Below are 16039 nucleotides of genomic sequence, written 5' to 3'. Positions count from 1 at the left end.
GGCACTCCTCTTCATTGGTGTCATTTTTTTGTCCTTAATGACCACGGTTTGAAATATTTTCCCCCGCTCCTTCCTCTCCAAAGAGGACTGAACTTTGTTAATACTGTCTCTTTTTGTTTTCCATATAATTTCAACTTCAATAACAATTTCAGAACGTGAGTTCATTTGGTTGCAGTTCTTTTTTGTTAATTAATTAAAAAAAAAAATTCCACAAAATAAGTTTTTCAAAAAAAAAATAAAGAACTCCATTAAACCAAAAATGAACAAAATAGAATCAAGTACTTTACCAATCCTACAGCTACCATAGAACAGTAGGCCTATCAATAAATAAATGATACCCAGAGCAAACAGAAGCTAAAATGAAGTACAGAGTCCTATTCAAAACGAACAGAAAGTATTGTAAATAAGCTTCAAAACCCCAATGCCCACTAAAAGCCAGAATATAATTTGTACTTTACTGAAGAAAATTTAAATGAATTTACTGAAAAAAATGGGCTGATATTTATTCCTTAAAATCTTAATTAATTTTAGATTTCGTAAAGTTATAAAAATAAAAATATTTAAAAGAATGTTTTTCAGTGAAGTACAAATAGTCCTCTCAATTTATCATTGGTGTTTCAACCGATCCTCTAAGAAAGGCACTATTCTTATCAATTTCCAACTGAATGAGCCCTTTTTGAAGCTTCTAAAACAAAACTTTCTGTAAAAACCTTATATGCCCCAATGGTAAAACTTACGACCCTTGTCCTGAGAGCTATGGGGGAAGGGTTGTTATTCTCAACGACATAATTCCCTGACCTTTGAACTACGTTGAACAAAATAGCCATATCAAAATGTTGATCGGAAATGTTGGGGAAATGATGGGTGTGGGTGGGGGGGGGGGTGATCCCTCGGATTACTTTTGACTATTAAAAAGGGCAATAGCTGTCTCAATTTCCAATCAAATGAGTCCTTTTTGAAGTTTTTACAACAACACTTTCTATAAAGCCTTATATGCCCCCAGGGCATAGCTTGCAACCCTTGCCTTTTGGGTTGTGTGTGTCTGTGGGGGGGGGGTGGGGGTCATCCTCAAAGACCTAACTTCCAGAACTTTAAACTACGTTGAATAAAATGGCTATCTCAAATTTTGATTGGACGTGTTTGGGTAAATGGTGGACGTCAGAGAGGGGTTAGTTGCCCTTTAATCAATTTCGACTATTAAAAAAGACGCTAGCGCTTTCAATTTCCAATCGAATGAGCCCTTTTAGAGGTTTCTACAACAACGCTTTCTATAAAAAAACGTTATATGCCCCTAGAGCATAACTTACAACCCTTGCCGTGGGGGTTTTTGGGGGTCGTCATCCTCAAAGACATAATTTCCAGAACTTTCAACTACGTTGAACAAAATTTATATCTCGAAATTGTGATTGGATGTATTTGGGGAAATGGTGAGCGTGAGAGGGGGTTAGTTGCCCTTCAATCACTTTCGACCATTAAAAAGGGAAGTAGCCCTTTGAATTTCCAATCGAATGAGCCATTTTTCAAGTTTCAATGATAAAACTTTCAATAAAGACATTATATACCCCCAGGGCATAACTTACAACCTTAGCCCTGAGGGCTCTGGGGGGATAGTCATCCTTGAATACCTAATTTTCAGAACTTTCAACTACATTGAACAAAATGGCTATCTGAAAATTTTGATTGGATGTGTTTGGGGAAATGGTGGGCGTGAGAGGGGGGTTGGTTACCCTCCAATCATTTTTGACTATTAAAAAAGGCACTAGCCCTCTTAATTTCAATTGAATGAACCCATTTTGAAATTTCTACGAAAACGCTATCTATAAAAACCTTATTTGCCCCAAGGGCATAACTTGCAACCTTTGCCCTTGGGGCTCTAGGGGGTTTGTCATCCTCAAATACCTAATTTCCAGAACTTTCAACTACGTTGAACAAAATGTTTTTCTCAAAATTTTGATTGAATGTGTTTGGGGCAATGGTGGGCGTGAGAGGGGGGTTAGTTGCACTCCAATCATTTTCAACTATTAAAAAGGGCACTAGCCATTTCAATTTCCAATTAAATGAGCCATTTTTGAAGTTTCTACAACAACGCTTTCTATAAGAACCTTAGTAGTATGTTACTTTTTACTTTGCTTGATGCCCTAGGAATCACAGTGCTATTTGCTTGATGATGTACACCTTTTCAAAGAGAGTGAGTACCCCCTCACAATGTCGTATGGATTTTCAGTAATGCCCTAGGAATCACAGTGGTATTTGCTTGCAGCACGTTTCTTGGTACCTTTCCAAGCAAAGTGATCAAACACGTTTTGGAACTATGGTTGAGATTGTGTAATGCAATCAGACTGGTTTGTTTCACGGGTTCATTCATAGAACAACTAATGTTTTTGAAAAGGGTAATTACTTCTAGGTTCAATAACCAAATTATACTTCCGATGGTTAAGAATGCGTCACAGGTAATTAAAGAATGAAGAATGGAATGCTATAGTTAGAATGGTTTTAAGTTGAAAATTGTACCATTTGCGTAAAAATAACTATTTGCGATTTTTTTGCGAAAAGGTATTCCGTTGGTTAAGAATGCGTCACAGGTAATTAAAGAATGAGGAATGGAATGCATCAACAATACAAAGAATATACTCAATTACATAATAGATTTGACGCCTACAAGAGACATTGGTACAAGGTATTCAATAGCTTAATTGGCTTTATATCATTTTGCGTAAAAGCTAACTATTTGCGAAAAAGGATATAGCATTTGCGAATTGGACTGTATGAATGCTATCAATTTTTTATTGAATAATAGGGATGTGAATGATCCTAATTAGTGATCGGATCGTATGAAGGTGGAGAAAAAAGGGTTAAACTGATTAGCAGTTAAGATTACCCCTCGGGTTTGTTAACTCATAGCTTATTTATTATAAATTTGGAATACCATCAATCTATGAAAATGGTTAACAATGATAAAATAGTCTTGTGAGTTGACCTAGCTTTACTTCTTCGATGTGTTCTGTATAATACACAAGTGGTTTTTGAACTGTGTTGTCAATTTAAAATAGAGTCTAACGTTATAATATGCTAAAAAGTTGATATTAAGATAGATGTAGATGGCAAGAAAAGAATTTTAATAAAGAAATTCAGAACAATCCATAGAAATCCTTACAAATCAAGTAGTGAGGTGAATATGTGTACGAACCGTCAAGGATCATAAGCACCAATGACCCTAACCACCAGGGACATCAACCCCCAAAGGTCCCCTATCCCAAAACTCCAAAGGCCCCCTCCCCCCAACTTTTTGGCCTCCTACCCCCATTTTTTTATTTTTTTAAGTTTTTTCTAACTTGTTTTTATTATTTTTTTTACATGATATATTTTTTCAACTTTTTTTATATCTTTTAGAACATGAAACATACTTGAAATATAAAAAATCCACATTTAATATTTGCCAACTTCAAAATGGGAATTATATAGATATGTGTGTCGCGACTTTTACTATTAGAAAAATAATGTTTGTAGTGACCATTTTTTTTCTTCTTTTTTTTCATTTTTTTTTTACATCTAAATCATATCAGAAAAATAGAATGACACTTTTGAATTAAATTTTAAAACATATTCTTGTGCATACCCATACTCCTATTGATGGTTCTCATTCAATATTTTTTCATGAAAAACAAACTATTTTTTTAACTAAATTTTTTTTTGGACTTCGAAATTAGTCAACTTTTTTTTTAACATGGTATTTTTTTCAACTTTTTTTTACATCTCTAAATCATATCAGAAAAATAGAATGACACTTTTGATATAAATTTTAAAACATATTCTTGTGCAAACCCATACTCCTATTGATGAGGACTGATGGTTCTCATTAAAAAAAATTTCGTGAAAAAAAAGCTATTTTTGTTTAACTAAATTTTATTTTTGACTTCGAAATTATTCAACTTTTTTTACATCTATAAATCATATCAGAAAAATAGAATGACACTTATGATTTAAATTTTAAAACATATTCTTGTGCATACCCATACTCCTAATGATGGGGACTGATGGTTCTCATTCAATAGTTTTTCATGAAAAACAAACTATTTTTTGTTGAATTAAATAATTTTTTTGGACTTCGAAGTTATTCAACTTTTTTTTTATTTTTTTTATTTTTTAGCATAGTATTTTTTTCAACCTTTTTTTTACATCTCTAAATCATATCAGAAAAATAGAATGACACTTTTGATTTTAATTTTAGAACATATTCTTGTGCATACCCATGCTTCTATTGATGAGGACTGATGGTTCTTATTCAATATTTTTTCATGAAACACAAAACTTTGTTTTAACAAATTTTTTTTTGGACTTTGAAATTATTCAACTTTTTTTAACGTGGTATTTTTTCAACATTTTTTTTCTACATCTCAAAATCATATCAGAAAAATAGAATGACACGATTTAAATTTTAAAACACATTCTAGTGCATACCCATACTCCTATTGATGAGGACTGATGGTTCTCATTCAATATTTTTTCATGAAAAACAAACTATTTTTTTTAACTAAATTTTTTTTGGACTTCGAATTTATTCATTTTTTTGTTAACATGGTATTTTTTTCAACTTTTTTTATATATCTCAGTCATTTCATTTAAACTAAATGAAACTTTTGGTTTAAATTTTAAAACATATTTTTACACATGCCCTTACTCCTATTTTTGGAGGCTGACGATTCTCATTCAATATTTTTTCGGGAAAAACAAACTATTTTTTTAACTAAATTTTTTTGGACTTATGAATTCTTCACCTCTTTTATTTTTTTTTATTTTTAACATGGTATATTTTTTAATTTTTTTTACATCTCTAAATCATATCAGAAAAATAGAATGTCCCTTTTGATTTAAATTTTAAAACAGATTCTTGTGCATACTTATACTCCTATTGATGAGGACTGAAGGTTCTCATTCAATATTTTTTCATGAAAAACAAACTATTTTTTTGCCAGATACATCGGATAAAATTGACAAATTCTATATCGATTGATTAAATTCTATATCAACGTCATTTCTCGAATACATGGGATAAAATTGACAAAAGCTAAGTGTCAGAGTGAATAATCTTTTTTATCAACATCTTTTGTCAGATACAACGAATATAGTTGACAAAATCTAAATATCAAATTGAATAAATGCTTTATCTGCATCCTTTGTCGGATGAATTGGATAACAATGACAAAATCTATGTGTCGGATTGAATAAATTTTTTTATCAACATCTATAGTCAGATACATCGAATGTAATGCACAAAATCTGAATATCAGAGTGATTAAATGCTTTATAGGTATCCTTTGTCGGATATCTCGGATAAAATCTAAGAATCAGAGTGATTAAATTCTATATCAGCATCCCTTTCTTGGATACATGGGATAAAATTGATAAAATGTAAGTATCAGGTTATAGATGGCAGCACACCTGCTCAGACACACAGTCATAGTGTGAGAGATATGCCAAAAGTTAGTTTAATTGAGGTTCACTTAGAGTGGCGCCACTCTTAAGTGAACCTTAATTAACCTAACTTTTTGCATATCTCTCTCACTATGACTGTGTTTCTGAGAGGGTGTGCTGCCATATTTAACCGGTCTAACCTAAATTCAACGTAACGATACATCAACTCAAAATCAATAGAACTTGGATTTTATGACTATTATCTGATGTATCCGATAAAAACTTTGAAAACGAATTTATTCATTCTGATACTTAGATTTTGTCAATTTTATCCGATGTATCTGACATATGATGTTGATAATGCATTTGAAGGATGTTGATAAATCATTTATTCACTCTGATACTTAGATTTTGTCAATTTTATCCTATGTATCCGAGAAAGGGATGTTGATATAAAATTTAATAACTCTGATACTTAGATTTTGTCAATTTTATCCGACATATCCGACAAAGGCTGTTGATAATGAATTTATTCACTCTGATACTAGGATTTTGTCAATTTTATCCAACAAATGATGTTGATAAAACATTTATTCAATCTGATACTTAGACTTTGTCAATTTTATCCGATGTATCTGACAGAGGATGTTTATAAAAAAAATTATTCACTCTAACACTTAGACTTTGTCAATTTTATCCCGTGTATTCGAGAAAGGGATATTGATATAGAATTTAATCAATCTGATACTTATATTTTGTGAATTTTATCAAATATAGCCGACAAATGATGTTGATAATGCATTTAAAGGATGTTGATATAGCATTTATTCACTCCGATACTTAGATTTTGTCAATTTTATCCCATGTCTCCGAGAAAGGGATGTTGATATGGAATTTAATCACTCTGATACTTAGATTTTGTCAACTTTATCCGACATATCTGACAAAGGATGTTGATAATGTATTTATTCACTCTGGTATTTAGATTTTGTCAATTTATCCCATGTATCCGAGAAAGGGATGTTGATAAAGCATTTATTCAATCTGATACTTAAATTTTGTCGATTTTATCCGACATACCCGACAAAGGATGTTGATAATAAATTTATTCACTCTGCTACTTAGATTTTGTCTATTTTATCCGACATATTCGACAAATGATGTTGATAAAGCATTTATTCAATCTGATACTTAGATTTTGTCAATTTTATCCGGCATATCTGACAAAGGATGTTGATAAAGCATTTATTCACTCTGACACTTAAATTTGTCATTTTTATCCAACATATCCGACAAAGGATGCTGATAAAGCATTTATTAACTCTGATATTTAGATTTTGTCAATTATATTCGTTGTAAGTGATAAAAGATGTTGATAAAAAATTATTCACTCTGATACTTAGATTTTGTCAATTTTATCCCATGTATCCGAGAAAGGCATGTTGATATAGAATTTAATCACTCTGATACTTAGATTTTATCTGAGATATCCGACAAAGGATGCTGATAAAGCATTTATTCACTCTGATACTTAGATTTTGTCAATTATATTTGTTGTATCTGACAAAAGATGTTGATAAAAAAATTCTTTCACTCTGACACTTGGTTTTTGTCAATTTTATCCAACATATCCGACAAAGGATGTTGATAAAGCATTTATTCACTCTGATATTTAGATTTTGTCAATTATATTTGATGTATCTGACAAAAGATGTTGATAAAAAAAATTATTCACTCTGACACTTAGCTTTTGTCAATTTTATCCCATACATCCGAGAAAGAGATGTTTGATATAGAATTTAATCAATCTGATACTTAGATTTTGTCAGCTTCATCCAATATATCCGACAAAGGATGTTAATAAAGTATTTTAATTCTAATACGTATATTTTATCAATTTTATCCCATGTATCCGAAAAAGAGATGTTGATATGGAATTTAATCACTCTGATACTTAAATTTTAATCACGCTGATACTTAGCTTTTGTCAATTTTATCTGACATATCCGATAAAGGATGTTGATAAAGTATTTATTCACTCTAATATTTACATTTTGTCAATTTTATTCGCTGTATCTGACAAAGTATGTCTATGGAAGCGAATTCAATCGATAAAGAATGTTAATAAAGAATTTGTTCAATTTTTTTCATAATTTCCTGAATTAAATTTCTTTATTGTGTATTCTAGAGGTGAATTCAAGAAATAGTTTGTTCCTTACTTACTTAAAATTTTTTCACAATACTTAGATTTTGATTTTGTCAGTTATATTCATTGTAACAGATAAAAGATGTTGATAAAACAAATATTCACTCTGATACTTAGGTTTTGGCAATTTTATCCCATGTATCCGAGAATTGGATGTTGATATAGAATTTAATAACTCTGATACTTAGATTTTATCCGAGATATCCGACAAAGGATGCCGATAAAACATTTATTCACTCTGATACTTAGATTTTGTGAATTATATTCAAAGTATATGACAAAGGATGCTGATAAAAAAATTTATTCACTCTGACACTTAGATTTTGTCAATTTTATCCGTCATATCCGACAAAGGATGCTGATAAAGCATTTAATCAATCTGATGCTTAGATTTTGTCAATTTTATCCTATGTATCCGAGAAAAGGATTTGATAAAGCATTTATTCACTCTGATGCTTAGATTTTGTCAATTTTGTCCCATGTATCCGAGAAAGGGCTGTTGATATGGAATTTAATCACCCTGATACTTAGATTTCAATCACACTGATACTTAGATTTAGTCAATTTTATCCGACATATTTGATAAAGGATGTTGATAAAGTATTTATTCACTCTGATATTTACATTTTGTCAATTTTATTCGATGTGTCTGACAAAGGATGTTGATAAGAAAAAAAAATTATTAACTCTGACACTTAGATTTTGTCAATTTTATCCGATGTATCTGGCAAAGGATGTTGATTAAAAAAATTATTCACTCCGACACTTCGATTTTGTCAATTTTACCCCATGTATCTGAGAAAAGGATGTTGATAAAGCATTTATTCACTCTGATACTTAGATTTTGTCAATTTTATCCCATGTATCCGAGATTGGGGTGTTGATATGGAATTTAATCACTCTGATATTTACATTTTGTCAATTTTATTCGATGTTTCTGACAAAGAATGTTGATAAGAAAAAAAATTATTCACTCTGACACTTAGATTTTGCCAATTTTATCCGATGTATCTGGCAAAGGATGTTGATAAAAAAAATTATTCACTCTAACACTTAGATTTTGTCAATTTTATCCTATGTATCCGAGAAAAGGATGTTTTTATAGAATTTAATCACTCTGATACTTAGATTTTGTCTATTTTATCCGACATATCCGTTAAAGGGTGTTGATAAAGCATTTATTCAGTCTGATATCTAGATTTTGTCAATTTTATCCGATGTATCTGGCAAAAAAATAGTTTGTTTTTCATGAAAAAATATTGAATGAGAACCTTCAGTCCTCATCAATAGGAGTATGAGTATGCACAAGAATATGTTTTAAAATTTAAATCAAAAGTGTCATTCTATTTTTTTTATATGATTTAGAGATGTAAAAATTTTTTTTTAATAACATGTTAAAAAATAAAAAAAATTAAAAAAGGTGAATAATTTGAAGTCCAAAAAAAATTTAGTTAAAAAAATAGTTTGTTTTTCATGAAAAAATATTGAATGAGAACCATCAGCCTTCATCAATAGGATAATGGGTATGCACAACAATATGTTTTAAAATTTAAATCAAAAGTGTCATTCTATTTTTTTATATGATTTATAGATGTAAAAAAAAGTTGAATAATTTCAAAGTCCAAAAAAACTTAGTTAAAAAAGAGGTGTTTTTCATGAAAAAATATTGAATGAGAACCATCAGTCCTCATCACTAGGAGTATGGATATGCACAAGAATATGTTTGAAAATTTAAATCAAAAGTGTCATTCTATTGTTCTGATATGATTTAGAGATGTAAAAAAAAGTTGAAAAAAATACCATGTTAAAAAATGAAAAAAAGTTGAATAATTTCAAAGTCCAAAAAAATTTATTTAAAAAAAATGGTTTGTTTTTCTTGAAAAAATATTGAATGAGAACCATCAGTCTTCATCAATAGGAGTATGGGTATGCACAAGCATATGTTTTAAAATTTAAATATAAAGTGTCATTCTATTTTTCTGATATGATTTAGAGATAAAAAAAAATTGAATAATTTCGAAGTCCAAAAAAAATGTAGTTAAAAAAAGTTTGTTTTTCATGAAAAAATATTGAATGAGAACCATCAGTCCTCATCAATAGGAGTATGGGTATGCACAAGAATATCTTTTAAAATTTAAATCAAAAGTGTCATTCTATTTTTCAGATATGATTTAGAGATGTAAAAAAAAGTTTAAATAAATACCATGTTCAAAAATAAAAAAAATAAAAAAGAAAGAAAGTTGAATAATTTCTAAGTAAAAAAAAATTAGTAAAAAAATAGCTTGTTCTTCATCAAAAAATATTGAATGAGAATCATCAGTCCTCATCAATAGGAGTATGGATTTGCACAAGAATATGTTTAAAAATTTAATTCAAAAGTATCATTCTATTTTTCTGATATGATTTAGAGATGTAAAAAAAAGTTGAAAAAATACCATGTTATAAAAAAAGTTGACTAATTTTGAAGTCCAAAAAAAATTAGTTAAAAAAATAGTTTTTTTTTCACGAAAAAATATTGAATGAGAACCATCAGTCCTCATCAATAGGAGTATGGTATGCACAAGAATAAGTTTTAAAATTTAAATTAAAAGTGTCATTCTATTTTTCTGATATGATTGATGTAAAAAAAACGTTGAAAAAAATGTAAAAAAAATGGTCACTACAAACATTATTTTTCTAATAGTGAAACTCGCGACACACATATCTATATCCTCCCCATTTTGAAGTTGCAAAATATTAAATGTGAATTTCTTATGTTTTAAGTATATTTTACGTCATTCTAATAGAGGTAAAAAAAAGTCGAAAAAATACTTCATGTTTAAAAAAAAATAATAATAAAAAAGTTGAAAAAAAAACTTAAAAAAATCAAAAAATGGGGGGAGGGGGGCCAAAAAGTTGGGGGGAGGGGTGCTTTGGAGTCTGGGGATAGGGGACCTTTGGGGGTTGAAGTCCCTGGTGCTTAGGGCCATTGGTGCTTATCATCCTTGACGGTTCGTACTCATATATACCTAAACACTTGATTTGTACTGAATTCTAAGGATTTTTCTGAGTTTCATCATTTAAATTATTTTCTTGCCATCTACATCTCTATTAGTATTAACTATTTAGTATACTATAACGTTAGACTATTTTAAATTGACAACACTTTTCAAACACCATTATACAGAACACATCGAAGAAGTAAAGCTAGGTCAAGTCACAAGGCTATTTTATCATTGTTAACCATTTTCATAGATTGATGGTATTCCAAATTTATAATAAATAAGCTATGAGTTAACAAACCAGAGGGGTTACCTTAACTGCTAATCAGTTTAACCCTTTTTCCCCACCTTCATACGATCCGATCACTAATTAGGATCATTCACATCCCTATTATTCAATAAAAAGTTAATATCGTTCATACAGTCCAATTCGCAAATGCTATACCCTTTTTCGCAAGTAGAGATAGCTTTTACGCAAAATGATATAAAGCCAATTAAGCTATTGAATACTTTGTACCAATGTCTCTTTTAGGCGTCAAATCCATTATGTAATTAAGCATATTCTTTGTATTGTTGATGCATTCCATTCCTCATTCTTTAATTACCCGTGACGCATTCTTAACCAACGGAATACCTTTTCGCAAATACCTTTTCTTAAAAAAAAATTCGCAAATAGAGTTATTTTTACGCAAATGGTACACTTTTCAACTTAAAACCTTTCTAACTATAGTATTCCATTCCTCATTTTTTAATTACCCGTTACGCATTCTTAACCATCGGAAGTTTAATTTGGTTATTGAACTTGCAAGTAATTACCCTTTCAAAAACCATTAGTTGTTCTATTAATGAACCCGTGAAACGAAACCAGTCTGATGGCATTACACAATCTCAAGCATAGTTCCAAAACGTATTTGATCGCTTTGCTTGGAAAGGTACCAAGGAACGTACTGCAAGCAAATATCACTATGATTCCTAGGGCATTAAGCAAATCCATACGACATTGTGAGGGGATACTCACTCTCTTTGAAAAGGTGTAGAGCATCAAGCAAATAGCACTGTCATTCATAGGGCATCAAGCAAAGTATAAGGTAACATACTACTACTAACCTTATATGCCCCCAGGGCATAAAAGATGGGCGTGAGAGAGGGGTTAGTTGCCCTAAGCCCTCGGGGTGAAGGGTTGTTAGTTATGCCCTGGGGGCATATAAGGTTCTTATAGAAAGCGTGGTTTTAGAAACTTCAAAACCCTTGCCCTGAGGGCTGCGGGGGGAGTGTCCTCTTTAAAAACTTAATTTTTTTTTAAATCAACTACGTTGAACAAAATGGCTATCCCAAAATTTTTATTGGATGTGTTTGGGGAAATGGTGGGCTTGGAAGGGGTGTTAGTTGCCGTCCAATCACTTTCAACTATTAAAAAGGGCACTAGCCATTCCAATCGAATGCGCCCTTTTTGAAGTTTCTTCAACAACTTCGATGCAAACTGCCCTGGCCAAAATCAAAATAAATAAATAATACATTGTGGCAACATCGTTCTTTACTTAGGCAGCTTGATTGCGCTGCCTATGATATCATATTTACTTGGGCACCGCTCTTGATTGGTGTCATTTTCTTGTCCTTAATGACCACATTTTGAAATGTTTTCCCTCGCTCCTTCCTCTCCAAAGAAGACTGAACTTGGTTAATACTGTCTCTTTTTTTTGTTTCCCATATAAATTCAACTTCAATAACAATTTCAGAACGTGTTTGGGGAAATGGTTGGCGTGAGAGAGGGGTTAGTTGCCCTCAAATCGCTTTCCACTATTAAAAAGTGCACTGGCCCTTTCAATTTCCAATCAAATGAGCCCTTTTTCAAGATTCTACAAAAATCCCTTTCTATAAAAACTATATGCCCCCAGGGCATAACTTAGAACCCTTACCCTTAGGGCTGTGGGGGGGGGGGGTGTCTTCCTCAAAGACCTAACTTCAAGAACTTTCAACTAGTGTCGAACAAACTGACTATCTCAAAATTTGGATTGGATGTGTTTGAAGAAATGGTGGGCATTAGAGGAGGGCTAGTTGCCCTTTAATTAATTTCGACCATTAAAAAGGCCACTAGCTCTTTCAATTTCCAATCGAGTTAGCCCTTTTTGAAGTTTATACGACAACGCTATCTATACAACCATTTTTGCCCCCGGGGCATAACTTACAACCCTTGCCCTCAGGGGTGTGGAGGATTTGTCATCCTTAATGACTTAATATCTGGAACTTTCAACTACGTTGAACAAAATGGCTCTCTCAAAATTTGGATTGGATGTGTTTGGGGAAATGGTGGGCGTGAGAGGAGGGTTAGTTGCCCTCCAATCACTTTCGAATATTAAAAAGGCCACTAGCCTTTTGAATTTCCAATTGAATGAGCCCTTTCTGAAGTTTCTGCGACAACGCTTTCTATAAAAACCTTATATGCCACCAGGACATTACTTTACAACCCTTGTCCTGAGGGTTGTGGCGGGAGTGTCCTCCTCAAAGATGTAATTTCCAAACTACGTTAAACAAAATGGTTATCTCAAAATTTTTATTGGATGTGTTTGGTGAAATTTTGGATGTAGAAGGGGTGTTAGTTGCCTTGCAACCACTTTCGGCTATTTTCCACTTTCGAATTTCTAGTTGAATGAGCCCTTTTCGAAGTTTTTACGACAGCTCCTTCGATACAAAGTCCCCTGATCTAAAACCAAAAAAAAAAATATAAATAAATAATACATTGTGGTAACATCGTTCTTTACTTAGGCAGCGCTATTGCGCTGTCTATGATAGGCTTACATGAAATTAAGGATTGGTACTTGAAGTCTAGACTCTTAGTGATGAATCAAGAGATTCTCTTAAATGGATCTTAAACAATATTTTGATTCTTAGTAAGAGAGTTTTCTTTGAATAGGGGGTTTCATTTCTAAACATATTTCCAAAGTCGATTTCTAAACTCCAATAGGCGGATTGTATACACTTCATACAAATTACTTGCTATATCCATTCTTTGGGTCATTATTAGTACTGTGCAGAGGGGGGGGGGTCTTCCCTTAAAACTCTAGGATTTTGGCAATTTTCTCCATCTTTTTTTTATTTTTTGTATAAATCTCCTGTTTTCATTGTTTTCAGATCCTCCTCCAAAAAAAAAAAAATTACTCCTTGTGTGCCTGAGCCCATATATTCCAATTCTATCTTATGTTATTGAGTGCTGTTCGGCAACTTCTCGTATTGATTATTATTATTATTTTATTTATAACCCACTAATTACAAAAATGTAAATAGCAGAGTAAAACATAAGAAAAGACAAGCACTATGAAAAATATATACTTTCTAGACAATTGAATGGAGGAAGCTTATTTTTTTTAATATCTGAAAGCCTACTACTTAGAACGGCAGCTTTACCAAAAACATCAATCATCCGAAATGTTGACAGTTATTAAAGCTTTATTCACATAACTTGATGAATTGGATGTTTTTTCTGTTTCAAAATAAAAAGAACTTATTTCATAAGCCTCCTTGTCCTAACCAATCATTGACGTGTTTTGGTATATTTGCTCACACATTTTAGCCTAAGAAATTGTTTTGATTTCAAATGGAAACGCTACTAGAATTAGAGAGAAGATACAATGAAGAAAGAAAAATTTGATGAAGACACGAAGAAAGGAATAAGACATCATAAAAATTGTGTAAGTGTCCTTATTTGTGCCATCTCCTTGAAGGAGGTGGGAGCATTAGAGGATATTTTGTGTGTGGGGAGATGGGTTGAATAACAACTTTGCAATTTTTTGTGAGGGGGACAGGTTTACTCAGGATCAATCTTCAGAGCTGAATAGCAACATATAATTATGGTTAGTTGGATGCCTATCGTTTTTTTTTTTAATAGGCCCTGATATGGCACAGCCAAGGGTTACGTTATATTAACAGGTAATGATGCAGGTACAAATGATTAAGAAATAGAGTGAGTATGTGAAGAATTCCTAACGTTAAAATTCTACAGGCGTGTTAAGTTAGTATATGGGCAAGGTTTTATCCCAAGTTTAATATACCAGTCAGATATCTCACTTATTGAAAGCTACAAAATTTAAGAGATTTGATAATAATAATAACAGGGGTACAGGGGACAGGCCTAGTTCTCCTCTTTGCAAAGATGAGAGTGATCATTTGATGCAGTTGTTCAGCTGGTATCAAGGGCTTTCTACTTTTGGAGATTTTGGGGATATCTAGTTGCTTCTTCCAGATATCTCACAGAGTAAATCAACAGAAGTAATTAGTAGATCTTGCACATGTCTTTAATTAAAAGAAAATCTTAGTTTGTCCATTTAAATGTTATTCTATTCTTGTTATAGTAATGATTGTTGAAACCTTATATTAGATTTCCCATGTTTCTGTGTGTGTAGCCTAGTCTGTTTTTGACTTTCAATACACTTTATCCTAACAAGGTCAAATACATTTTAACTGTTTATGCATTTTACATGACCTCTTTTTGGATAGCTCCTCAGCCTTAATGCTTGGTTCATGAACCATTACAACTGCTTTTCAAGATGATTAATGTGATTTTACACCTGATTTCTATTTCTAAATGAATGGTATATCATGCAAAGTGTACTTTTTGTTACTATGTGTTGAACCTGACAGGCCTACATTCATTACCATAAATTTATGTTTAAGAACGGCTTTCTTGCATGCATTGCTTGTTTGCATGTTAATGTAAATTTAGTTCATCCCATCCATTAAAGCACAGACAACAAAGTCACAAACAATGGATTGGATAGGAAGCTCCTTGTTGTTTTCAACACGTGGGTTTTCCAACTGGTCAGCTGAAATATTGCACTGCAGTCATCAAACCGTCATACATATCAAAGACAAAACGAAAAAATGGCTGTTTTTGAGCAAAAATGTAGCTGCAAGAATCGAAGGATATTCAATTCATCCACCAAAGCCCTTGTAACAAACCAAAGTCCTTTGTAGTAGGCTAGCTTAAAGAAAATAGCTTCTAGTTTATTGGCCATGACGTGACATACTTACTCTTGTCCGCGCTTTTTGTGTATTTGATGTACAGCAGCTGTATATGCAGGAGAAACATTGCCTCATATTGATAAACCATGCCTCCTCCTTACCTGTTTCTTTTTGCTGGCTTAGTCTTAGGTAATATTGTTTGTTTTTTTGTTTTGTTTTTTTGTTATTTTTTTCTACTCTTTATAATCTTAAAAGACAAATAAACATGCACCAGTTCTTCTTTTTTTGTCTCTCAGTTTTTTATCCTATGACATGGTATTCCACCTTTAGACTACAAGTAGCCAAGCCTATTAGGCTTAGGTCACTAGTTTGCCTTTGAGTCCAAGCAAACTCAGTCCCCCATTTTGCATATAAGTCCAGTGAACATACTCCAGCATGCGTCAACCCAAAATCAATCCAATCTTTCACCCCTGAGTTCTATGAC

The 16039-nt window shown here is 31.9% G+C and overlaps 1 protein-coding gene across 3 annotated transcripts in view; it reads left to right on the top strand.

Moving 5' to 3' along the window:
* Aldh-III (Aldehyde dehydrogenase type III) overlaps positions 1–16039 on the top strand; it is a 110586-nt gene that overhangs the window by 31331 nt on the left and 63216 nt on the right. For 2 of the 3 annotated variants that reach the window (XM_089100611.1, XM_089100608.1), the window contains exon 1: positions 14211–14285. The exons of the other annotated variant lie outside the window; for it this stretch is intronic. In XM_089100611.1, coding sequence (XP_088956737.1) covers positions 14226–14285 — 60 coding nt within the window. In that variant the 5' untranslated portion in view covers positions 14211–14225. Of the gene's footprint in view, positions 1–14210; positions 14286–16039 lie in introns of those variants that run through there. 3 annotated transcript variants of the gene reach the window in all.

Source organism: Artemia sp. Qi Xiang Cuo, chromosome 14 (genome assembly GCF_049724085.1).
Source record: "Artemia sp. Qi Xiang Cuo chromosome 14, ASM4972408v1, whole genome shotgun sequence".
NCBI lineage: Eukaryota > Metazoa > Arthropoda > Branchiopoda > Anostraca > Artemiidae > Artemia > Artemia sp. Qi Xiang Cuo.
Note: the sequence above shows the minus strand (reverse complement) of the source record. Positions and strands in the feature narration are given on the sequence as shown.